This window comes from Danio rerio, chromosome 9 (genome assembly GCF_052040795.2).
Source record: "Danio rerio strain M-AB ecotype USA chromosome 9, GRCz13ab, whole genome shotgun sequence".
In the NCBI taxonomy this organism is placed as follows: domain Eukaryota; kingdom Metazoa; phylum Chordata; class Actinopteri; order Cypriniformes; family Danionidae; genus Danio; species Danio rerio.
The window spans coordinates 35,705,612-35,732,256 of NC_141029.1; the positions used below are offsets into that span (position 1 = coordinate 35,705,612).

General features: G+C 35.9%; 1 protein-coding gene across 7 annotated transcripts in view; it reads left to right on the plus strand.

The window, feature by feature from the left end:
• kdm6a (lysine (K)-specific demethylase 6A) overlaps positions 1 to 26,645 on the plus strand; it is a 74,030-nt gene that overhangs the window by 41,587 nt on the left and 5,798 nt on the right. For 3 of the 7 annotated variants that reach the window (XM_087268131.2, XM_087268132.2, XM_087268135.1), the window contains 18 exons: positions 1,609 to 1,702; positions 3,926 to 4,052; positions 4,417 to 4,515; positions 6,303 to 6,522; positions 6,776 to 6,910; positions 9,026 to 9,166; positions 9,254 to 9,331; positions 10,100 to 10,204; positions 10,342 to 10,728; positions 15,089 to 15,852; positions 18,089 to 18,218; positions 18,470 to 18,575; positions 21,609 to 21,814; positions 22,186 to 22,247; positions 22,326 to 22,400; positions 23,506 to 23,654; positions 23,745 to 23,859; positions 26,309 to 26,496. In XM_087268131.2, the coding sequence (XP_087124257.1) occupies positions 1,609 to 1,702; positions 3,926 to 4,052; positions 4,417 to 4,515; positions 6,303 to 6,522; positions 6,776 to 6,910; positions 9,026 to 9,166; positions 9,254 to 9,331; positions 10,100 to 10,204; positions 10,342 to 10,728; positions 15,089 to 15,852; positions 18,089 to 18,218; positions 18,470 to 18,575; positions 21,609 to 21,814; positions 22,186 to 22,247; positions 22,326 to 22,400; positions 23,506 to 23,654; positions 23,745 to 23,859; positions 26,309 to 26,496 (3,181 nt within the window). Of the gene's footprint in view, positions 1 to 1,608; positions 1,703 to 3,925; positions 4,053 to 4,416; positions 4,516 to 6,302; positions 6,523 to 6,775; positions 6,911 to 9,025; positions 9,167 to 9,253; positions 9,332 to 10,099; positions 10,205 to 10,341; positions 10,729 to 15,088; positions 15,853 to 18,088; positions 18,219 to 18,469; positions 18,576 to 21,608; positions 21,815 to 22,185; positions 22,248 to 22,325; positions 22,401 to 23,505; positions 23,655 to 23,744; positions 25,258 to 26,095; positions 26,497 to 26,645 lie in introns of all 7 variants that reach the window. The other 4 variants (XM_087268133.2, XM_087268134.2, XM_087268136.1 and 1 more) reach the window with 2 other exon arrangements.

The following is a 26,645-nucleotide window of genomic DNA, read 5'->3' on the forward strand; positions in this document are numbered from 1 at the left end:
GAACACACAGCCTTGACTGCTGCTCAAAAGGATAAAATAATATAACAAAAGAGACGATAAGCACACGGAGCTGCTGTTTATCAGTGCTGATGAGTGATTGATACGAGCAGAATACCCAGACAATAGAGATATTCTATGAGCAGTCAGATCAAAGTTTACTTGTATGCAAGAAATGTTTGTATGTTTTGCCTTATAAAAAATGAACCAAAACCAAAAGGTAATTGCATCATTGTAACCACTTTGGAGCAAAGCAGACAGTCGATAGGTATGAAAATCTTTTAAATTAGTATTTTCATTAGAAATCTATTCATTATATATTTGTGCATATACCTTAGATTAATGGGTACTGAAGCCAGATCTGGAGCTCATCCAAAAACTAGTACACCCAAATTTATGTTATAGAAAAATATTAAATACAATTTTTAAAAAGAGGGAAAAAAAATTTAGTTGAAATTTTGTAGTTTTTAAAACTTTTTTTTTTTAATAATATTTTGCTTGAATTTAATGGTATTATCTATCAATTTCTAAATATGTTTGGTGACTAAAATATTATTTGAATAAATATATGTTTAATTAATCTGTTTTGTTTAAACGCACCAAAATACATTGCCTATATTCACTGAGAAATGGATACAAATATTCATTTTTAAAATGGAGTGTACTCCATTATGCTGAGCACTGTACATCTTACAATTTCTAATTCTTCACTAAAATTTGTAAAAAAATATATAAATAAATAAATTCTACAGACCAAAGAAGTAGGATTCCAGAAGTTTTTGAAGTCCTATTTAAAAGTTGGGTTTTTTATGTCATAAATGACTGCTTGGGAAAAGTAGCAGGTCGTAGAGTTGACAGGGTGTTTTTTTGGTGCTTGGCTTTTCTTTTGCTCAGTTAATTTCCCCTGCCTAAATATAAACACTTGATTGATGGATTTACTTTTTGGGTGACACCTAAAACCTTGTGTGTGTTCAGCCAAGCGGTCTCTACTCTACCTTCCAATTTTTGCTTCAGCTTACCTTAACCAAGTCTGTGTGATGAGTGACATTGTCCCTCATTCAGTCCTTTTGTTCAACTAGAACTGTTAGATTTAATTTGAAAATAATATAAATGTACATCTTTTTTTCTGTCAAACCTCTAACCTGCCAGGCAGGGACTAGGTTTTACAATGGGTTGATTTTATTGTCCCCCACACAAAGATGAGATTGCTTTCATGTTTGTTAGCCTATTCGTGTTTGGAGTCATATTGCTTTGGTCAGTTACCAATGGTGGTCAGCAATCAGCTCCAACAAAGATCTGTGTCAAGGTCGCTAAGAAAAACAAACACTTATTCTGAGAGGGCTTCTCAAGTTGCACTGATACAGAACATGTCTGTGTTTGTCTGACTTGTTAAGTCTGGTCTGGCCTGCACTGACCCTCCCCCTGCGTCTGTCTGTGTGTTTGTCTGTCTCCTCCTGTCTGGCCTGGTCAGTGTCCAATGTGCTTCCTCTCTTCCTGAGAGCGTACATTGTGGTCACTCTGACGGGGCCCTTTGTGTTCACCCGGAGGGGCCGTAAAAGCACTGACCCTTTTGTCCATTAAAACATCTCTCCCCTTTCTGTCTGTTTGCAGAAGAAATACCGCATCGCAAAGGAAGCTTACGAGAGTCTGTTACAAACAGAAAATCTCCCTGCACAGGTGAAGGCAACTACGCTCCAACAATTAGGTGAGTGCGAGTATAGCCACATTTCTACTTCACATAGTTGAGACGATCATTATAAGGCTGGAAAAGTCATGAAAGTTATGATTTTTTGCTGCTTATGCTCAGCTATTAAATATTTAATTAAATGGGGATTACACCAAGTGGTTGCAGTGTTCATGAAATGGTTTTCTGTAAAAACCTTATCCTGCAATCAGAAACATCTGGATAAGTTGAGAAATTCATTCATCCTCAGACCCGTGGGAAACTAGACTTTACTTTTGAGTTTCTTGTGTAGATGTGGCGTTTGCTGTGTAATTTTAGCCTTCATCTATTCAACAAATAGCTCAGATCAAGGAATTTCAGAAATGCATGGAGTAGACATTTATGAATGTTAATTAATTATAAGAATAATAAATATAAATTAAATCATAAATGGCATTTTTTGTCTTAGTCATGGAATATAAAGGATATATGTTTGTTGATTCAAATTGTAGTGTTCAATCTATCAGAGCTTTGGCTTCAAAATGACCACTTCAAATACTTGAAGTAAAAATGCACAAATACTTGAATTTTAAAACAGACAACAGAAAAACAAAATCTAAACATTGTAAAATTACTATTGAGTGATCAAATATGGAAGAGAGCACTTTAAAGGATCCAAATATATTTGATATATTCAAATATATGTTTTTTTTTCTCATGTCGGCTATTAAAGTAATGCAGAAGGATATTCAATCTAAAATCCTTTTTAATATTTTAACAGTATTTTATTCATTTACAAGCACAACAGTGGGCTGTTTTTCCATGCATTTAGATGTCATGTAAATTCAGCTTTTTAGTCAGTTGAAGTCAAGGAATTTGCCATTTAGCATACAGTTTGAACGCCTTTTAAGCAGATTTTTAAGAACTTTTGTTTTTGATGTTTGGATATATTTACAAGGTAGTGCTGGGCAATATGGAAAAATGCAATTTTGATTAATTATTTTCCATATTGAACAATAACTATATATTGTTCTTATCTATATCATTTGTTAAGCTGCCGTATTAAAAAGAGCATCTCAGCAATGACTGAAGCCACAAAAATGAGAGGGTCCATTAAATAGCATGACCTATTTTCGGTGGGTGATTAATATTTGGATTCCCATTGTTGCACATTTCTGCTGTGTGATTGGCTCTTAGATCAATATAGAGTAAAAAGTCCAGAGCTTATCATTGTTATTGACATACATTTTATTGCGATTCTATATAATATCGTTTACCGGCCCAACCCTATTACAAGGCATGTTTTGAAATGCAATGTCAAACTATTTACCTTTTTACTGTTGTCATACAGGTTTAAGAATAATTATATAACAACTTTCAGGTTAGATAATTGTTCATGCCTTTTACTCAAATTAGTCTAGTGATGTTTTCAATAACATCATCTCCTCATGCACAATCCAGGGTTTCTAATTGCCCCAAGGTTCTCCAAGGTGTACACTTTGCTAAGTGCTAATGATAAATGTGCGGATTGCTTTAGGGATGCTGTGGAGTGGTTAGACTAAGGACGATTCATAAATTAAGATGTGGCACCAGGGAAGGTGCATTCCAGGATGTGGCTATCTCTAAGGTACTTTGGCTAGAACTAATCAATGAGTAATGCAATGGAATTATTCGTAAATGTATTATTATTAGTGGTGTGTTGTGTATTCACAAACACTTACTCCTCATCACACAGAGCTTCTTTATTTTGACCACTCTGGAAAAAAAATGTTCTGCCATAAAACCCCTGCAATTGTCGGCAATGGTCTGGTTGCTGTAGTAACCGGTCCCGAGTGCAGGCGCTTGCCACAGGTGTTAAGAGCTTGCTTGGGATCAGTGCCTAGGAGAAGCCAAGCCACATGGGGGAAGTTCTTTGTCTGCACACTGTCTAGTTCTCCTTAACAACTTCTGGCTGGGTGGGAATAGTGAGGAAAAGGGGCTGTTTGTTCGAAGCTATCTCTGCTGGGACCTTTTGAAGCTGCTGGTGGTTGTAGAAACCATCCCAGCCCCCAATCTTACCAACTCCACCTCACCTCCCCAACCTACCCTGAAGACAGGGAGCGAAAACCATTTGCCCACTATTTGAGTGCTGGTGTAAAAGCCTGCACAGCGCAGAATGTGGCTTAGTGGTAGAGCAGAGAATGTTCAGCTATTGATGGCGTTTCAGATATGTTGTTGAGAATGGTGTTTTTGATTTAATCCTCATGTTTCCCGCTGCTCCCTCAGGCTGGATGCATCACACGGTCGAACAGTTGGGAGATAAAGCAAACAAGAACAGCTATGCTATTCAGTGTCTGCAGAAATCCCTAGAAGCAGACCCCAATTCTGGACAGTCTTGGTACTTCCTGGGCAGGTAAGAAAATATTTATCTTGTGTAGTAATGTTTTTTACCTGATGTTACTATATAACTGATTATATTATATTATATTATATTATATTATATTATTTTTTATGCATTAATCTGAATATTACAGTTAGTGTTTATCTGTTGTTTGAAAACATTTTTGCTGATGTCCTAAAGTAGTTCGTTACAACAAGTTAGTACATTTTGTAAGTTGTTTTTTATTTCCCTGATCTCAAACTGTAAAAGTATGGCACAGACTGATTAAAAGTATATATCTTGAACCCAGTGTATGATGCTTTGGTCATTATCTCAAATTTAAGCTCTGTAACTTTCCTAAAAGTCTCTATATTTGGTGTTTTCGTTTATCTTCCAGGTGCTACTCAAGTATTGGGAAGGTTCAAGATGCCTTCATATCTTACCGACAGTCTATTGATAAGTCTGAGGCCAGTGCAGATACATGGTGCTCAATCGGGTAAGCTTTTAATGATAGTTTTTTTATATGATTTGACACTCTTTGCTTAAGTACAATGATGTATTATGATAAAATGAAACTTCCATGTCGTTTTGGTAGTTGGGTGTAAAGGGGGTCATGTGGGACTGAGGCTGTGGGTTTCTGTTGCTCTAAGTGGAGAAAAAGAAACCCTCTTGTTTCTAAATATTTAAGCTGAAGCATTCGCCTGCACCCCAGAGCTGTACTCCTCTTTTTATCTCCATTCATAGAACGAAAGTAAGAATGAAATAAATGTTTGCACAACAAAGAAGTAGCCAAAGGCTGAAAGATCTTTGTCTTGTGTTTTGAAAAAAAATTCCCTTTTACACTAGCTTTTTTTTTTTTTTTTTTTTAACAATCCACATCTGCAAAAAGGTAAATGTGCTGTATTATGTATATAAATGTCAGGGTATTATTTAGCACTGTCACCTTGGTTGTAAACTACCTGTAAGTGACAACATGCCATTGGTGGTTTGGTGCTCCTGTCTATGTGTAGTTTGCTGTGTAAGATATGTCTCTGCTTTTGGTTTTATTGTTAAGTGTATTCGCAAGTGTTATGGATTTACCGACAGAGCATCAGGAAACACTTGAGCGCTACCAGGTACTCCATGCTCTGTTTGTTTGTGCTTGCCATTAATCTGCAATCTCATAAACATGGTACTATGTTCATGATGTCGTTGCTCTCAAAGTCTCTTGTTTTTAGGTGTTTAAACAGACACTGAATTGTAAAAACCCATGTAAAATGTAGAATGTAAAAAGAAATTATGACACTTAAGTAGTTCTACAAAGACAGTAGCAATTTTTTTATACAAATAAACACACACCCAAGAGAATTTTTTTTTCATATTGGAATGCTTAAAAGATGTTAAAAGGATTTTACAGGCTCGTAGCCAGCCTGGTGAAAGGAGTGGTTCTTCTTTTTCTAAAAAATGGACCTTTTTGCAGTTATTCACTTGATTTTTCTATTGAATTATGAGGTTAAATACTGCATTTAGTGGCATTTTAAGCACTGATTTTAGCTGGATTAGCTTGCTGGATGGTCATCATAACCACACTTTTTGATACTAAAACATTTCCTAAAGGTTTAGAGAAAAAAAATGCTTATTTTTAAGTTACAAATGTATTAATCTGTCATTAGTTTGATACATATATAATAAGGATTTTTTTAAATTAAAAACGGTAGCATATTGTCATTTATTACGCAAATAAAAAACTGAGCAGCACATTTAACTTTCCTCAGATTTGCTCAACTTTCACAATTTGCCCGTTTGAATATTGAACAATTAAAAATAAATAAATAAATAATAATAATAATAATTATTATTATTATTAATATAGTAATACAACTACTACTACTAATAATAATAATCATAATGTAGAGCTTGGTGATTTTTCTAGCCTCGTAAAAAGTACATTTGAAAATTCATGGATAGCAACAATTGCCTAATAAGTTATCAAATTTGGTGATTTTTTTTTTTTTTTTTCTTTCAAAAATAAGGTCCCTTGTAAATGTTTTCTCTATTTAACAATAATGTAGTTGGTCTGTCGTGAAAGAGGACTTCATTTACGTCACATTTAGCCTTATAAATGCCTTATGGGTTATTTTCACCATTTATGATGGCATACCAGTCAAAGTTAGACAAATGAACTCATGTGTGAGTTCTTTTGTCCAAGTGTCTAATTAAAAAGATAGGAGTTGTTGCTTGTTAGAAACGGGCTGTTTGCTTTTCTTTTTTAAGCTCTTGTCTCTACTGTGCTTGCATCCACAGTGTGTTGTATCAGCAGCAGAACCAGCCGATGGACGCACTGCAGGCATATATCTGTGCAGTACAGCTGGACCACAGCCATGCGGCTGCCTGGATGGACCTGGGCACGCTCTACGAGTCCTGTAACCAGCCACAGGATGCCATCAAGTGCTACATCAATGCCACGTGCAGCAAGTCCTGCAGTAACATCCCAGCTCTAACTGCTCGCATCAAATGCCTCCAGGTATAAAGTGCTCGAACAAGACCTTACCAGAAGTGGAAGTGTACACGTTTCATTTCAATGTGCCTGTCTTTGTGTTACTGTTTTGTTTTGGGAAGATTGTGAACATAATTTTAGTTGAATCACGTCCCTGTGTCTATACATGGAGAATGATATGAGTGTCATTTTCATCTGTGTTTTGATGCATCACCATTGCATTGACTCAAGCTTAGCCAAAACAGGCTTTGAACATGTTCTCTGCGCAATCTTTTTCTAGGCTCAGTTGTGTAATCTTCAGCAAGGTAGTTTACCAAGTAAAAGTAAAATGCTCCCTAGTATTGAGGAGGCGTGGAGCCTACCAATCCCAGCAGAGCTCACCTCCAGACAGGGAGCGCTCAACACGACCCAACAGGTGAGAACAGATCAGCTAGACAAGCCTGTAGAAACCCTTGCACCATTCAATGGTTTAGACTCATAACAATGATTTGGTAGTGCTAGTTTGAACATTTTGGCATTTTAAAGGAATGTTTTGGGTACTGTACAGGTTGAGCTTGACACCATTTGTGGCATATCTACCTCAGAAATGTTTAAACAAGTTTAGTAAAGCTTTGTTTTCAAATAAATGTTCCATTTACAGTAGCATTTTTACTTTACAATGAAAATAATTCAGAGACAGGCAATAAATATACTTGAATACCTGTTTGAATAGTATAGCCAGAAAATCTTTAAATATTATATACACCATAGTTTTTTTAACTAAACATTACTTATAATATCCAGCGATTTAAAAACCAGCCAAAAATCATCATCACAGTCATCAAAAATACATCTCTGTTTTTATGAATGCCATATGCATGATGATGCACCTCTATTTTGGTTATGGATAACTGCAAGTTAATCCAACTACACAGTTTTTAAATGTATTTTGGCTGTCTGTTTTTATTTAATGGTCTAATATACAGTAGTCAACATTTGAAGTGGCTGAAAATCTTTCATGAAGTCATTAACACCCATTTTTGAAAAACTTTTTTGATCGTCTTCAAGTGTTGACTACTGTATTATGGGTCACCACATACACACCACTAATGACATTTTGTGGGTATGTAGTTTTTGTTTAGCAAGTACATTCTTTTAAAAATATACTTAAAAGTATAATTAAAAATATAAAGATTGGACAGTTTACATGTTTTTCATGATTTTAATCAAGTAAATTGGACCATTGCTAATCAGCACAGACTTTCGAAAACCACAGATTTATAAATACAATCAGTTATGTAACCAATGTTGTCCATTGATCCTAACTTGTCAATCCCGTAACATTCCTTTAATGAAACCTCAAAGTGTGTGGTTAAGGCCTGACTTCATGATTAAGTACCTTTTAAAAGGTCCTTAATTCCCAGTCATGCAGAACAATGTTATTGATAACATTGATTCTGGAGAATAATCTTAAACTGTTAAGGTTTAAAGTTATTTCCTCCAGTTCATTAGACCATAGCACTCATCAGCACACATCATCCTTTGTTTCAACATACTGCTCACTAATTTTGGGGGACCATTTAAATATAGTACTTATTTATATGTACATCATATATTTAACACACATATTTGAATGAGAATTGTGGCATATGCTTTCTCTTGTCTTGTCCTTTTGCATCTTTTATTAGGGAGCTGTTTGTTTGGGTGAGGTGTTGGTTCACCCCCCCAAAAAACAAAATTATGTTATTAATTAATCATCCTCATGTCTTTCCAAACTCCTGAGACCTTTGTTTTTCTTCGGAGTACAATTTATGGTATTTTAGGGAAAAACTGAGAGCTCCCTCATCCTTCATAAATGCAGCATGGTTCTGAAGGGTTTTAAAGTCCAGAAAAAAAAAAAAACCAAACGCCTTAAGTGATTCAATCTAAATATATTCAAGCTATAAGAATACTTTAGTGTGCGCATAAAACAAATATGAATTTATACAACAGTATCTTTTCCTCGGTGTCAGTATATTGTGCATGTTCATGTGCACTGCAGTGATGTATATCAGCTTTCTGTATTTAAAGCAATGCAGGGTCCCATCTTAGTTAATTTGTCAGAGGTGTGATTAACACATGAACGTGCACCTTATACTCACACTGAAGAAAAAAAACTGAATTGAGTTGTTGTTGTTTTTTGTTATGTATTCTTTAAAGTATTCTCGTAGGTTAGTAAGATTTTACATTTTTACCTCTGAAGGTACATGGTCAGTTTTGAGGATGTTTTGGGTATTTTTCTGGACTTTAAAACCTTCCAGAAACCTGCCTGACTACGGAGGATAAGGGAGCTCTCATATTTCACCTAAATGTCTTCATTTGAGTTCTGAAGGCAGATGAAGGCCTTTAATTGGGAACAACAAGATTGAGTAACAACAGAATTTTTATTTTTGGGTGAACTTGCACCAAGTCAGAATTGATGTTTGTCCTCAAGCAGTATTAAAAAGAAACTAATTAGATTACTAAAGTTAAGTGTTCATGCAAGCTGCAATTCTGTATCTGTTGCCTATAGCAAACCACCTGCAAAGCTCATCAGAGCAATGAAGCCCAGTCTCAAATCCCAAGCCAGTCTCTTCCTCCTCATGTGCTCTCTGGCCAGACAGAAGACCAGTCCAGCCCGGCCAAGAAAAAGAGGACCACTAGTCCAGCCAGGGTACTGAAGAACAACTTTTATGTTAGTTCAATCTGTTACATATCAAGAATTGGTTAATTATTTATCGCTTTCTGGTCTTAACCTCAGAATTCATCAGATTCCTGGACAAATGATCCAGGTCATCATCAGATCTCCAACTGGAGTTTAACCCCACAGAAACTTCAGGTTGGTAGATACAATTTTATTGCTATTTCTGGCTGTTGCTCATCTGTAAAATTTTAGTGCTTTATGTATGTTGCTGGTGAATAAAGCTGCATTTGTTTGATCTAAAAACAGTGTGAAATATTGGTTACGTTTGAAATAACTTTATTCTTTTCGACTATTTAAAAATGTATATGTATTTCTGTGATCCAAAATATATTTTCTAGTCTTTGGTGTCACATGATCCTTCAGAAAATTAAAACTTTCTGCTCAAAAACGCTCATACATATCTTTATTTATTCATTTTTTGAACGGCTTATCAAAGTTATTGATACTTAATATTTTTGTGAAAATCATAATGCATCAAAAGTTTAGGATATATAAGAATTAACATTTTCCTGAATTAGTGCTTTTTATTGTATAAATGCATGTTTAGCTGGTTGAGCATGCCATTTGTCATTGTTTCTAAAGGTTTCCAGTAAAAAAAAAAGAAAAAAATCTTTTGCAGAACATCAGTTTTGAAAAATGTAATAAGAAATATTACCAGGTCAGCATATTAAAAGGATTTCTGAGAGATCATCTGGCACTGGAACTAATGGTGATGGAAATTCTGCTTTGCCATTAGAGGAATTAATTACATTTTGAAATATTTGAAAAACGAAATTGCTTTTGAAAATTATAAGTGCTTTGGTGAGCCTAACTATTCAAAACTTTTGACTTGGTGTACTTATGTAAAAGCACATTATATTAGATCTAGAGGCAAGCACACATTTTATCGTATGGTTTATCCAGCTCCTGGAACAGTTACGGAACAACAGAGCCAATCTGAAGCCAGTGCAGCTGCAGATGCTGGAACAGTTGGAAAAGCAACTGAGTCTAATGCAACAGAATCAACAGGTAAGGATCATAATTTGTGGCTTGAAACATAAGAAGGTCTGTAAGAAGCTATAAAAGAATTCAAATCATCATTGGTCTCTCTTGCCTTTTAATACACTTGAAGATGTCTTGCCTAAAACTCTTGCTTTCTCCAACAGACAAGGCTGAATGCCATGGGTCAGATACGACCCAGTGTGTCCAACGGTCCTGTAGCCGACTCTTCACTGCCTACAAACTCTAATTCCACACCTTCCCCTCACCATCCACACATCGCTCTGTCTCGCACACCCTCTGCCCTCACACGATGCGCTGCTCAGCCAATAGCCAACGGACCTGTCCCTGCGAGCCCCGTCCCATGCAGCACCGCTGGTACCCTGGGTAACACAGATGCCGTCTCTGTGGGCAATAATCATCTCCCAGGATCGGGGAGCAACGGAAATGTGCCTTACTTGCGGCAAAACGCACTACCTCATAACTGCACAACCCCCACCAGCAGCAGCATGGATGATGAACAGTGGAAAAGCCAACACATCAACTCCACTCAGGTGAGATTTGATCATAAGATCATATTTCTTGTCATGTTATGACTGATATACAAGTCTAAGGATGTCCCGATCAGGTTCTTTTTTTGCACTTTAGTCAGAGTCATTTTATTTCGAGTATCTACTGAAACCGAAACCTGATCCGCTACTTCTGTAATGCATAAAAAAAAGGATAAAGAAGAGCGAAGAAACAAATCTAGGATGTTCCTTATTTTTTATTTAATTCACCTTATTTTAACATTTAAAAACTCTGTTAACAAACAGAGCAGTTCTGTGAGGTAGCTTAAACAATTAAGTAATAAATAACATCAATTATTCACTTTTGGACTTCGCTTCAAGCTAAGCCTAACTATAGATGTGTTAAAAAAAATGATGTGTGTGTGTGTGTGTGTGTGTGTGTGTGTGTGTGTATACACACACATACATACACATATACACACAGGATTCCCGCTGGGTCTTAAAGTCTAAAATTTAAAATTCGAAATTTAAGGCCTTAAAAAGTGTAAATTCGCAGTTCTAGGTCTTATATTTTTGCACAGGTTTTATTTTTGCGATGTCCATGTAATGCTACATCTAATGATTATTTAAATTCTTTTTTATTGCTGTTGCTAGGTTTTATGGTGTTGTACTTCTTTATTTCAGTATTTCAATTGTAATTTGCGGTATTACAACTACAAAAAGGTCAACTTGCAATAGCCAATCAGCTATCTGTTATTAAAGTCAGTGCACGTGGCGAATGTTGCTTCATCGCTTTGTTTGCGGAAGTTCTCTTTAAGTGCGTGCGATATGATTTTTACATGATGCCGTTATTTCACTGCTGTTATTTTCACTGTCGTGTAAGAGAGAGAGGGAGAGGTGCTTCTCTCTCTCTCTCTCTCTCTCTCTCTCTCTCTAACATTTTTTTGTGACGCTGTCTGAGCCTTACGTCATACATTTTTTTTATTACGCCGGTAATACCGGATACTGGGGTAAAATAAGGAGGAGGGTTGACGGTATCAAAATTTGGATACCGCCCAGGCCTAGACTAATTCACTTTATTTTAGTTGCCATGATAAAATGGGATTGATAGGAACATTTATTTGAAGAGTGAATAGTACAGTAGGCTATTATACCTTATCAAGTTTTAACCTATTTTCTATTAGTTACATTTCTGCATTTGTTATATTTACATGTTTTTTTAATTTTTATTTTATTAGTATGGTGCTCCTATTGGATTTTTAATAAATGTTTTTAAAAATAAAACTATTCTTGGTGTCTTTAAGTGTTTGAAACTGGAAATATCTCATATAACACACAGCCAAAAATGTTATGATTTTTTAGATAAAAAATGTAAAATGTAAATCTATTTTAGTAATTTAAATATTGGTAAGTAATAGTGTACTAATATAAATCATATCAAAAAGCATGAAAGGAAGAGGGAACAGTGTACTAAGACCAATGACCAATAATTCTTGGCTAGAAATTGATACAGCTATGGGAAAGGAGGAAAGTTTTTGTAAAAGTTTGGAAAAACCTGAGAAGTTTGTTAAAACAAACAAAAAAAAATAGGCCCCCACAAACATCTTCAATGATAATGATTGTTTTTATTCGTCTGATTTTACTGTCTGTTTCTTTTGACCACCCCTGTCATTTAAAAAAATATCTCAATGGCAAACGCTTCAAGTATAAAAGCCTCATCCGTTTCGTGATGTGCGCAATGCGGTGCCATGTGAAAGTATAAATCAGCATTAAGATGTTTGTTTATTTGTTTTTTTCAATGGTGCATTTAACCTGTCTTTAGTACTGTTCAATTTAAATACATTTATTTTACCCCTTATTTTGTGAATTTACATTTTCTCGTGTCTTTTTGGTATTTCGATATAGGTCTTAAAGTCTTAAATTTGACATTATAGTATCTGCAGAAACCCTATGTATGTATATAGGGATGTAATGTAAACTGCTGAAAAGAGCCACGACTGTCCTGTGTAATGAAAAGACGGCCACCCTGTCACTCATCATGCCCAACATGAAGACAGCCATCCATAAAAACCTCTCAGACAGATACACATAAGTTCAGGATTATCTTATAGAATAGCTGATTACCTGGAAATGTGGATTTTTTTTGCACACACAAAAAACGCAAGTGACCAAGCAAAGCCTTAAGCTCTTACTGTTAAATTCAATTGATGAGAAAAAAAAGCTTATTTTTTTGCACCTTTACTTAAATTGTTCCTTAATTTTGTCTCTGTCATTTCAATAATAATTTTTAAGAAGTTTTTAAATTGTTTTATTTTCCAGAGACAGGCCTGTTTAAAATATTTTCTAAAAGAAGGTTCAGTTTAACAAGTTGAAACAAAAGAAATACATAAAAAATAGTTTACTTGGTAAAATTTGCATTTCAGTTAAATTTTCAATTTTTATTCCAAATATCGTGATACATATCGAATCGTGAACATTATATCGTGATACACATCGTATCGTGAGCTGAGTGTATCGTTACACCCCTTGGTCTCACTTTACAGTAAGGTTTCATTAGTTAATGTTAGTTTTTATTTTAACTAATGTGAATTAAAAAAAGAACAACTTGAACATTTATAAAGCATAGTTTAACAATTGAACTAAAATCCAAATTCATGCTTGTTAACGTTAGTTAATGCACTGAGATAACATGAACTAATAATGACCAACTTTATTTTCATTAACATTAATGAAGACAAATGAATTCTGTAATGGATTGTTCATTGTTTGTTCATGTTAGTAAATACATGAAAACAACCTTAATGTAAAGTGTTACGTTTTTGTTGAACAGAAGTACTGTAATGATAGTAATATTATGCAATATTATTGCAATTCAAAATAACACTTATGATTTATTTTAAAATGTAATATTTGTAACAGCAACGATGAGTTTTGAGCAGACATTACTCTATTTAATTAAAAAAACGATCCTAAGACATTCAGGCCTTGGTATTCAAGAACCAATTATTTTAATTTTAAAGGCTACTTTTGCTGAATTCAGACTGTATGATTTTGAAAGTAGTCATGTCAGATGTTTTCACACTGCATGACTATCTGGGCCAGCGTTTTGTCGCTGCTTTGTTTACACTGCAAGATGGATAGGCGACAGGGGCTTTCACATTGCATGACTTTACAATAGGAAGAGTCGCCGACAACTTCATCCAAATCACGTCTCACAGCCAAAAACACGTAGTATATCTTGTTATTAACTACATAATGAGAAAGCAGCCTTTAATGTGGTAGAAAATGTACATATTTGCTCACCTGGGTTTGAAGGGAATTAGCAATTTCTCCTCAACTTTTCTTTTTTAACTTTCTATATGAAACGTCAAACAGACATGGGTGCTCCTGTCAAACCTCCACTAGTTTTTTCCTCCATTTCTTGGTTCTAAATAAACCGAAAATGAGTGCTTTTAACTTCTCAGATCCAAGTCATATTACTAAGCCATATTTGCATGCTATTTCATACTGAATATTCAAAGCATCATGGTAAACGATATAGGAAGCACGTCACAGGTCGTCATTGTTAAAAAATGAACCAATAATTAAAAAAAATGAATAAAAAAAACAACTTCGCAGAATAGCGTTATTTACTGGTGTTGTGAAACTAAATAAATTAGTAAAAATAGTTACTATTATTATTAGTAAAACAATTATTAGTAAAAAGTCCCTTATGAAATTAAAAATAGTCACATCTATCAGTCGTTGGAAGATTTCAGTGGCTGATCAACACATCTGTGCATATAACCCATTTGTAAAATGACAAAATCTACATGCGCTTTGCGTGACTAAAATAGTTTTAAAACAGAACATTACCTGTCTAAAAGAAATACTTCAGCCATGGTGTCATCCTTCCTCAAGTGTGCAAAACTAATTCCAATATTGATTCACCATTTGTTTTTACCAGTCACTCTCTCTCTCGTGTCCATATCATTAACACAAGACGTATGCACTCTCAAATGGCTGATCTGCATGAACGGCTGCAGATGTACAAATCTACATTTGCTGACAGACAGTTTGGGCTGCTTATCAAAATTATGGAAAATGTCTGCCTGATAATATACAATTGGAGGAACATTTTTTTAGTCTTGTGCCTTGCCCAGAATATACAAATGCATTTAGATCATTTACTTTAATCATTACTATTGGAATGTGAAGAACTATTACTAGTACTATTGGTGTGAAGAAGAATGTTTCTGAAGACAATCACCATTAACCATTAGTGTTTAATTATTAACCCTAATATATATTGTTTTTCAAGATTTCTAAACAGAAGATTAGCACTTGAGTCTTTTTTTATGTATTTATTTTTATTAAGTAGTTTTCATACATAAGTGACAAATGCTTTCGTCATTCTTTATCACAGGGGCTTCAGAAAAGTCCAGGTTCATATTCAGCAGGTCCTAACGGCGAGCAGCCTTTCTCTTCCACTGGGACGTCCCAGCCTTCCCCGGCAGCCGGCACTGGCGGTCCAAATCAGGTCGGACATTCGGCCACAGCCAGCGACACGCAAGCGCAGGAGGCCAGTCACAATCACCTCCCCTCCCCGAGCTCCCAGAGCTCTGCTACCTCAGGTGGACAGCAAGGCACGGTGAACACCAAAGAGAGCAAGCCTTCAGGAAACGGGCATTCCGTGGGGACGCCTAACAGCACTGCCACTGCAGAGGGACTGCCTAATCATGTCCATCAGGGCCAGGCAGACACTGCTGGGGCGAAACCCCGTTCACCAGGTGTACTTAGTTCAGACAATCCACAGCTCTCGGCCTTGTTGATTGGAAAAGCCAATGATAGTAATAATAGTAATGGAGGAGGGTCGGCGGCTGCTGGCACAAAGGTTAACAATGTTCACCCGAGTCTGCACAAGCCGCAGGAAAACTCGGTGGCTTCTTCTCCATGTTCTGCCATGTCTGCAGCTTCGCCCTCACCCAAAACTGCAGACCACCACAGTACTCAGAACAGTGTTAACAGCCTTAACAGCCCCACGCTCAACGGCAAAGGTCTGGAGGACTCTCAGAGCCCCTTGAAGGTGGCTTCTCCACTGGTTTGTCATAAACCAACGCCTCCGTCGTTCACTCTGTGGTCCTCTGTGTCCATCTACCCCAGCTCCAGTGATGTGCTCAAAGCATGCAGGTAATGTTCTTTTCCTATATTTATTCATTCAGAATTCAGACCTTCTTTATTACAGTTTTTTTGCCGTTGTTTAATTTTCTTTCTTTGCATGTAAATGAAAGATATGACACATCATCATCATCCTCTCTGCTGCTAAAATGTGTTTTTGGTTTTTCAATCCGATCACAAGTGTGAGTAACGTTAGCATCGAAGACTGGATCAAAAACATTTACGGTTTTTATTTTGCTTTTGTAGTATTGAAACAAGTGGATATGTTGTTTTTATTCATTCAGCTACAAACGACCCTTTATCCTCTTGCTAATACAAGTCTTAAACATTGCTGGACATGTTGTTGAAACTCATTAGCTAGGTTGAATTTAAAGTTGGCCATCTGAGCTTGAAAGCTTGATTTGGTAAAAACCAAGCTTGGGTGAAACGGTGTCATAAACAATGTTTTCTTATCTATATGGTGACAAACCCAGAAACTTTAGTGTAGTTCCGTGCCTGAAGCTAAAGCTGTTGCTGCTGTCATTTTGTGTTGTAATTTCATTCTGTACAATAATTGCAGAAGCTTATTTCACAATATTAGATCAAATGCATTGATCCTTCATTATACCCATCTGCTCAGAGAAATCAGGAAAGTGGATAACAAGATTGACAATGTTTACCTCATCTGTTTCTTTTAATTGTAGTTGTGGCCTATTGCAATTTCATTGATTTGATACAGTAATTTAACATTGTGATTTGGTATGTGCTTGATGTATTGTTCTGTTTTACATAAAATTGAACTGCAGAGGTGATTAGTTAATTACCTTGGTTGATTATGTTGATAGAAATATTGTTTTTATTCATATAAAATCCTCCGATCTGATCGAAAAACATGCAATATTTATATTGGCATAGATGACTGTTTGTGTGTGTGTGTGCGTGCTTGCGTGCGTGCGTGTGCGTTTGTGTGTAAAATGCACACAAATGTCTGCTCTGTGTTTGTGATTGCTTTTGATATGGCTTATATTGTAGTTAAATACATTGCTGTTCAAAAGTGGTCGGTATGTTTGTTTTTTTAAATAACCTTCTTTGGCAATGATGTAATATATTAATCAAAAGTGGTGCAAGTTAAGCGTTCTTCTTTATTTGTCAAAGAAATTTTGAAAATGTATTGTTTCTTACAAAAAATGCAGTTTCAGCTTTGCTATAATTGGAATAATTAGCATTTCAAAACATTTTTAAAAGTGAGGCCACAATTATTAGTCCTCATCTAAAATTGTAATTCTTTTAAAAATATTTCATGAGTGCTGTTTAACAGACAAGATTTTTCAACACATTTTGAAACATTAATTTTAAAAACCTATTTCTATTAACATTTTTTTTGTCTCTGCCACAATTACAGTAATTTTACAAAATGCCAATATTAAGCCTAATGTGCAGTTTAAAGGTTAAACTATGTTAATTACGCCAACTAGGCAAGTTAGGTTAATTAATTGAACTGAAGACAATTGAAAATATTAGGGGCTAGTAAAATTAATTTTAATTGTTGTTTTATTATTATTTTTTATTGAAAACCACTTTTTCAGCCAAACTAAAACAAAAGACCAGAAGAAAAAAATGTGTGGAAATTTTTCCTGCTGTAAACAACACTTGAGGAAAAAATTTAAAATGATAAAAAAAATGATTTAGCCTTTAATTGTATATTAAAGAAAACACTTATTTTGAATGAATATTTCACAGAATACATTTTTGTGAGCATAAGACAATTCCTACAAAAATATTAAAATATCTGAATATGACTCAACTTTTGAACAGAAGTGTGTACAGTAAAATTATTGTAAAATGTTTTAAGCCTTTTTTTTTGCTGTCAGTTTTTTGATCATTTATTAACATTTACATATCAAATAGTTTATTTTGTTTCTTCTCTAAACAAAACAAAGCACTACTATGCACAATCTTCACACTTGTAATTATTTAGATAATAGTTACTAAAATTTTGATCCTCTAGTACACTGTATAAAAGTGTCTGTTTCTTTAGTGTTCAGTTGTAAGTCTCTAGTGATCTGGCTTGTGGCTCCATCTGTGTCCAGAAAGTGATAGTACATGTTTACCCCGTCACATTGACAGTACATCAAAAGACACTGACTCTGTCAAATTCAGCTAGCAATCTGTCAAAATAGAATTTGGATAATATAAAAACATTAATTATACATTATTTTATGTTTTCTAAGTTGTTTAATAATATCACACCTCATTGCATATTTTGCAGAAACCTGGGGAAGAATGGTGTGTCCAATAACAGCATCTTACTAGACAAGTGTCCCCCTCCACGGTTACCACCTCCACCCATCCCTCCTCTGCCAAAGGACAAACTCAATCCTCCAACCCCTAGTATTTATGTGAGTAAACACCACTGATGTCTGACAGAGTTGCAGCCTGGATGCTCTTCTTTGACTCTTGCTAGTGTTATTGCAAATGCTATTTACAGGGCAATGTTTTGCTCACTTTTGTTGCCATAAGATGGAAATAAACTTTATGCTTGACCTTAATTTGTTCTAGCTTTATAACACCCCATTTAAAAAAAAAAAAAGTTATGAAACATTTTTTGTTTTCTCCAGTTACCTAAAGCTACTTTTTATATCTTTGGCAGTTGGAGAACAAGAGGGATGCTTTCTTTCCACCGCTGCACCAGTTCTGCACAAACACAGCCAACCCTGTAACAGTGATCCGTGGCCTGGCTGGAGCACTCAAGCTAGGTGAGAGCGTGTTTCTGAGTGCTTGCCAAAACACTGTGTACATTTGTAAGCATTGATCTGTGGTTTTGTAATTAAATTGATGGATTTTGTGGTGTATGAGCAGCTGTTTAAATGCTTGTGATGTTGTAGTTGTTGTTGTTTTTTAATGACTGAATGCTCAGTCGGGAAACATTTAACTAGTGTTGCTGCAGGGAGCTAGTTTTGACACATTTCAGGGTGACTCTGGTGTAAATGACAACAGCACCATCTGCATGCTGAAAGTGTCATTACATCAGATCTCAACCACCACAAAAAAAGAGCAGAAGCAGAATTCTTCCTAAATGGACTTTTTATGTACCTACCTGCTTTTCAAACGTCATGAATGACATGATGGAATATATCATTTGCCTTCAGAAATTGTGCTAATGGTCACCTTTCTTCCCAAAGTAGAAAAATGTTGGGGGAAATTGCCCTGAAATTTTACATTTAGCTTCTGACTGACATTGTATGCATGTTATTATGTTGTCATGGCTTATGAATGCTAGACCTGATAAGTACACTATTTTGTCAGTTTTTTTCCACATTTTACAGTTATGTCATTCATGTGTCATATGATGGTTAAATTGTTAATCATAATTAATAAGCTCAATTTGATTTAGAGAAGTATTGTACATTTTAAGTGTGTAATTGCACTTTCACAAGAGCACATATGAAGAGAATATCAGCTCATCTAGCTTCCTTACAATAGCGGGGATCAAATTGAGCAAATAGCACAGGGGTCCTCATATAGTATTACATTCTGCTAAAATAAAAGTGTACTGCAGGAAAGGCTATCAGTGAAGACTGATAATGTAGAACTAACAGAGATTAGCATTGCATTAAAGAGATTATTATGCATTATAAAAGGACTATTTTGGTTTTGGGGATCTCCCAACAACATGCTGATATGCGTGCAAGGTCAAAAAAAATTTCATTGTCCTATAATATGCATTTATTTTTACCTAATTATCCCAACGACTCCCATATGATTTGTTTAGCGATTCATTTGTTCCCAAACCCCCCTGCGTGAGGCTATTTTGCGCTGATTGGTTGAATCACTGTCTGTTGTGTGTGGTCGACTGGGTTCAGCGCGAGAAACGCCCTGTGCGCTCATGAAGTACTCAGAGTGCAGTATATGTGTGAGCTCAATGCAAGAATGCAATAAACTAATGTAGTTAAACACCAGCATATTACTCTACTCTTAAACCTAACCCCAAGTAAAATCAACGACACGCATTCAGTATTTATCCACACAGTGGCAAAAGTTGAACTATTTTGAAAATTGACCACACTAGATTTTGAGGAACAGCTAATGGTGGCTATTACAAAGACAAACGGCAGAGGATCATGAGTACAGAAATGCATTTAAATCGGTAAAGGGAGAAGCACACGTCACTTATTCAATGTGGTTTTGGACACTATGTGAATAGCAACATAAAGGTTTAACCTGACAGATACAGTACAAGCACTGATCTATAATAGATAAGTGTTTACAAGCCACATGGACAAATTACAAGTTACAACACAATACAATACATATTTTGCAAACTTCAGAGAACGAGGCAACAATTTAGTTACACTTAAATGTTATGATGCAGAGGAAGAAGAATCTGGTCCATATGAACTGTAATAATAACTGACAAAATCCCATGCATAATAGTCTCGGCTGCTCCTTCCTTTAATAGCAAACGGACGGCGAGTCCCGTGTTGTAGCGTAGGTTACTGTATCAAAAATTGGAAAAATGACAGGAACAAAAACAGCACAAAGTTGGCTGTTTATCTTATTCTTCGCCGATGAACGGGCGCTGCCATTTGAATCTTTTTGGCACAAGACTTCCGATCTTATTCACTTCCATTTATTTTTAGACATTAAAAACTGCTTGTTTCGCTGTTTGATGTTGCAAACTGATATTTTCTTATTATAATATTCTACTTGGTTTGTATAGTCATGCAAACATTTGTTTATAGAGCAAGTAGCTTGACCGTTTTCTGCCGTTTATTGTTCCTAGTCATTTCTCCCATAGGCGACTGAATCGGAAGTTCTAAAACAATCGCGACAACAGGTGCACTTCCGCATTTTAGAATAAGGTAAATACTGTGGTATTGTGAAAATGAACTTTTATATGTTTATTCCCCACAGCCGAATGTCCGTCTGTCAGTGATAGTCATCTTCGCGTCATTATCAGTCCCATGATCCCTTGTGCTCCGCTAGTGTATGAAGGGAAAGGAGCATTCATGTTTTATCAGATCCGGTACTACCTATTTGATGATGTACTGTTTCGACGTTGATGCGTTCAGACTAAAGATCCAAACCAATAAGAATCAATTAAAGAATCAATATATTTAAACACTTTCAGATTTAACCCTCAGTTGGATGTATTTATTCACTTAGTGCTGTGTTACACACTGCACAGAAGGTCATTTTCAAAAACCCTTAATAGGGGCTTTTTAAATGTTTGTCAAATTATCTCTGTCCATAGAGCACTCAAGTTTATTGTTGCCATGTTGGGAATAAATAAAAAACCAGCCAGCTAAATGTCTCTTAAGGACAAAAGCTCTCAAAGTGGGATTAAATATATTAATAAATATTATTAAATTATTAAATATATTTTCACGTTTTGTAGGTCAAATTAGCAAGCAGGTGCAATGTTTGTAAGGTTTTGAAGCCTAAAGATCAAATTCAAGAAAATGTCAGACATGCTAGTTGCATCTTTCCAACGTCTTCTATCAACCATTATCTTCTAGTTTGTATTAATGTGCTTAATGGAAGTTTTTCTGATCTCTTTTCTCCCTTGTTGCTGATACACTTTTATTGAATTAAAAATCTTGCAGAATTAAATGACACATTCTATCTCAAAACATAACTTTAAATCAAGTAAAAGAATCAACTTGTAATTGCAAATTATATTGTCTTTATAATTATTATTATTCAGTTTAAAATATTGTAATTATTCATTAGGAGTTTATACCCATTATATTCATCAATTTGGTGCGTTTCTCTTCTCTTCATGTCAGACCTTGGATTATTCTCCACCAAGACTCTGGTTGAGGCTAACCCAGAGCACCTTGTGGAGGTGAGGACTCAGTTGTCTCAGCCCACCGATGAGAACTGGGATGTGACAGGGAGCAGGAAGATGTGGCGGTGTGAGAGCAGTCGGTCTCACACCACCATTGCCAGATATGCTCAATACCAGGCCTCATCTTTCCAGGAATCATTGCGGGTGAGTCAATGTCATCAATCATTCAAAGAAAAAAAATTGCTGCAGTGTTAAATTGTAGGGCGATTCACTTATAATTTTATTAGTATCACAGGTTTGGCATAGCTTAAGGTGCCCGTGTTGTAACAATTAGCTCATTCCTGTTAATTTACTTCGAGTATGGCCAGTATGTCAACAATATACATTTTTTTTCTCGTGTCAGGAGTTTGAGTATGCATGTTTTTCTTTCTGTCAATCACTTTGAGAGTTTAATTTTACTGAAACAAAGGTAAATTAGTAGCTTCTGAAACAGTCTAGAGATTACTAAAAAATGCCATTAATACTATGAAAAAGTGCATGATTAGTGCTTTGTTTTGTTGTGGTACATTCATTAGGAGGAAAATGAAAAGAAAGGACAGAAAGACCACTCGGATACGGAGTCTGCTCCATCAGAAAAGTAAGTTCTTGTTCAATTAAATACCTTGTGTTTCTGACAGGACCATAGTCTTTAACTGGAACCTATGTTTTTTTTCAGTGTGGTGCGGAGAAGAAGAGGTCCCTTTAAGCACATCAAATTTGGAACCAACATTGATTTGTCAGATGAGAAAAAGTAAGCGCTCAGTGTTTTCATTTTTCATCAGTTTTTTATTGAACCTTTTTCTTTATTGAACCTAGTCCAGTTGCTGTGCAAAAGTGAATTTATTTGTAAAAAAAAAAAAAGCAGTGTATTTTCTGTTGGAAGTACTAGATTAGATTAATTCATTTGTAGCAGGGTTTCTCTAAGTCTCAAGGGTTTTTTCTCACATTTACACAATTTGAGCCCTTAGAGTTTTAAAGTAGTTTTAAATTCTGCAAAAATATATATATTCTCTGTTTTATTTTCCCAATACAAGCATTTAAACATCATTAAACTAAGACAAATGGAAAGATTAGTACTAGATTTTTTGAGAAATAGAAAACAAAATAGGAAATTTGTCGGTCTGTGATGCATTTCATGTAATATTGCATCTTTAAATAAAAATCCAGATAAAGAACCCAACATTTTTACAGCGTGATCAGAAGGTATTGGCAAATTATTTTCACATTGGCTTGTTTGGGAGCAGAGTTATTCTCAACCTATTTTTTGTTATATATTTTTTTACTGAACTATTAATTAAAGTAATTTCATGGGTATATTAGAGTTGTATTTTCAAACTTTAAAGTGTTGCTCCTATAAACCATTGTGTGGTCCCCAATTTACATTTAAGAACATGTTGGCTTATTCCCTTAAAAAATGTCATTCTTGGTGTTAAAAAAAACCTGCAGCTTGTTCTAGGCATTGACGGTCACAAAACAAAATCAGAAATGTTATCTGGCATAAAAAATTGTAATCTTTTGAACACTTAATTTTCTAATGGATCATTTTTCATTATAGAAGCAATAAACCACTCAAGTGCATGATTTACAGTGAATTATTTTTTTATACCATGGTGAAAAGGGCACTCTACTTCATGATGTGCTTAATAGCACTGTTTAGCAGTAATAAAATCACTCTAATGCATGCCTCATGCGGTTTAGTGCTTCATCAGGATGCTCTTGAGAGTTTCATTCAAGTCTGAAGCAGGTTTGCAAAGTAAATGTCAGTCTTCAGACCTCTTGCAGTGAACAGACAGAGTTGATGGAACAGGAAGGCATGTTAGGTCGTCTCATCTGACCTCCGTCCTGTGGCTTTGCAGGTGGAAGCTGCAGCTGGCTGAGTTGAGTAAACTGCCTGCCTTCGCACGGGTGGTGTCTGCAGGGAATCTGCTCAGTCATGTGGGCCACACAATTCTCGGCATGAACACAGTCCAGCTCTATATGAAGGTCCCGGGCAGCAGGACACCAGGTCAGCTTTTTGGCTCGCAAGCACTGACACGTGCTCTACTAGCGACATTAATGAAACTCAAAAAAAAAAAAATGTCTTTAATCTTTTCAGGTCATCAAGAAAACAACAACTTCTGCTCTGTGAACATAAACATTGGCCCTGGAGATTGTGAATGGTTTGCCGTTCCTGAGCCGTACTGGGGTGTCATGAATGATTTCTGTGAAAAGTAAGCAGTCTGCCTGTCTATTTGATACTTCTAAAACACCGTCAATTTAATATCAAATATTTTTTTCTCAGAAATATCAATACCAATAAAGAATCCTCAATAGGAATGATTAAAATGTATTAGTTTAGAAAAAGAAAACATAGAAATAGAAGTTGTTTAAACTTGCAATTTTGTATATTGCGTCTTTTTTTGTTTCAAATGTACTGACAATTGTCACTTTAGTTGTTGTTTTTTTAAAGCTGAGTTTACAAATGACATGGTTTTTGTTTGTCTGTTATTTTCTCAGATATTATTGTATTTTCAAACTCATTAGAGGCAAAGGGACAGATTACCTAACAGCTTGCACCAACACAAATTACATTTTCCCCCCATTAAAGATGACTCTGAGCTCCAGAGAACAGTGCACATCGGACAGTTTATCAAGGATGTGAAAATAAATGTGATATGTGATATTTAATTCATCTGGTCTCTATCTAACGTCTTGTAAGTTACTTAGTAATTTTAGTGAAAACCTCAGGTACTGTTGGTTGTGCACCTTTTTTACCAACGAACCTCCTGCAGAAAAAGTGATTGACGGGGTAATTTGTGTGCAACTTATCTTTATTCGTTTATAATTTGTTTATAGGTAAAATAAAGACCATGCGGGTCAGGTAGTTGAAACGGTAGGCTACGAATAAATAATTTGTTAAGAATAAATTAATTATTCATAAATAATGAATTCACCTCCGCCAATGACATCGATGCCATCGTCCATCACAATGTTTCACATTAGACATCGTACGATACCAAATTGATCGACATCGCCCAACCCTAGGTGAAGTGTCTCTTTAAATTTATATTACTATTTTTTCTTTTTTGAGTTCTGTCAATACATCACATGGTTAGTAATTTAATCAATGTATCGATCTACATGAGCTGTATACACACAGACATTAAATTTCAGCCAGCCAGCCCCAAGGCGTCCGGTAAATTGTCATGCCATACAAAATCGCTGTTTGTTTTTTGTGTGTGTTTTGTAATTTCTTTAAACACGGATATCACTAACTGGCTGACATACGATATAAAGTGGGTATCAGACCAAACAAGAAGCACTGCATTAATTATATCTTTTCATGTCTTTAAAATATGGAAATTCATTTTACTCCAGTATTTTCAAATGTGTTTCTGTGCTAACCTGCGCCTAATGACTGCACATGCGTTTAAACAGTCTTTCGCCTCTTTTACTCTTTAACAACTAAATAAATGCTCAAGTCTATTTAACTGATTATATGTGAATTGCATTACAACATCAATGCTGTAAAAGGAACTTGATGAAATTGAAAATATTCACATAAACCTTTCACCAGAAGTTCATCATTGGCTGAAAAACACTAGCTGTGCAGATACATTAATACAGGGGTCTCAAACTCAATTTAACTGGGGGCCGCAGGAGGCAAAGTCTGGGTGAGGCTGGGCTGCATAAGGGATTTCACAAAAAAAGTCCTCAAATGTCATTATTAACAGTTTTAATTATTTCTTCTGAACATGAAGTGTCCTGAACATTAATAACACATTGAGTGAAGATTATGAACAGTTCTTCTGAACATGGCATCTTTTGCCTATTTCTTGCTGCCAGAGACTTGACAGCGCTTCTTCTCACAAATCTGAACCACATCTGGCTTTAGAGCGGAAGCAGTTGAGACCCTCAGTATGGCTTGAAGATGATCATCATTAAGTCTAGACCTGTACTTTGACTTATTGAAGTCCTGGGAAAAAAGTGGGGGAACTCACTCAAAACTTCCATTCCCTCACCTAAAAAAAAGGTGTATATATTTATAAATAAAACACCCCCACCCCACTCCAGTCACATCAGTCTGTACCAGTCTGTATCTACCTATGATATATATAAGATGCAGGGCAGGCACATGCACACATAGGGCTCAACCTGTGCAGAGCACATGCCCTTTTTAGTCTTGCATAGAAAGTGCCCCCGCGACGCGACACACCCTCGGTCCCGCCCTTCAGTAGGCGCGCGATAACACCGCTCTTGAGTACACGCGCGACAACACAGCTGATGAGAACGCGCGCGACAACACGGCGGGCGGGGAATGCCAGTGACCGCTGTGTACGGATAGAATCAGCGGAGCGGGGAGCGCTCTCTCTCCCCACTCCGCTGATTCTGTCAGTGTACATCGGTTGGCGCGGGCCACAAAATATTGCACTGAGGGCCGCGAGTTTGAGACCCTTGCATTAATAGATTATTGATTTATCTTTACATCCCTTGCAGGTATTTTACAGATGTTCATGTCCAGTAGTGTACTTTTTTATTCCAACCGTAAACAAAGAAGAGTTGTTCTTTTTTATTTTCCAATTGTAAACAACAACCTTTGTCAGTTTTGACAACAGAATTAATAGTTTAAAAGTGAGGTTGTGAGATGCTCATGCTGATTTTCATGTATTCTTTATGCAGGAATAATATTAATTATCTAATGGGATCTTGGTGGCCAAATCTTGAGGACTTGTATGAGGCAAATGTTCCAGTGTATCGCTTTATCCAGCGACCAGGTGATCTGGTCTGGCTCAATACAGGGACTGTGCATTGGGTTCAGGCTATTGGCTGGTGCAACAACATTGCCTGGAACGTAGGACCACTCACTGGTAAATATATCAAGATTTGTATCATTGCTGTTGGACCAACAGATCTAGAATCTGGTGAGCTGCCTAAGACCTGTTGTTCCTACATAAGCTGTTGTATTTTACGGCATCTGAACGAGGGGTGGTCAAACTTGGTCCTGGACAGCTGATGT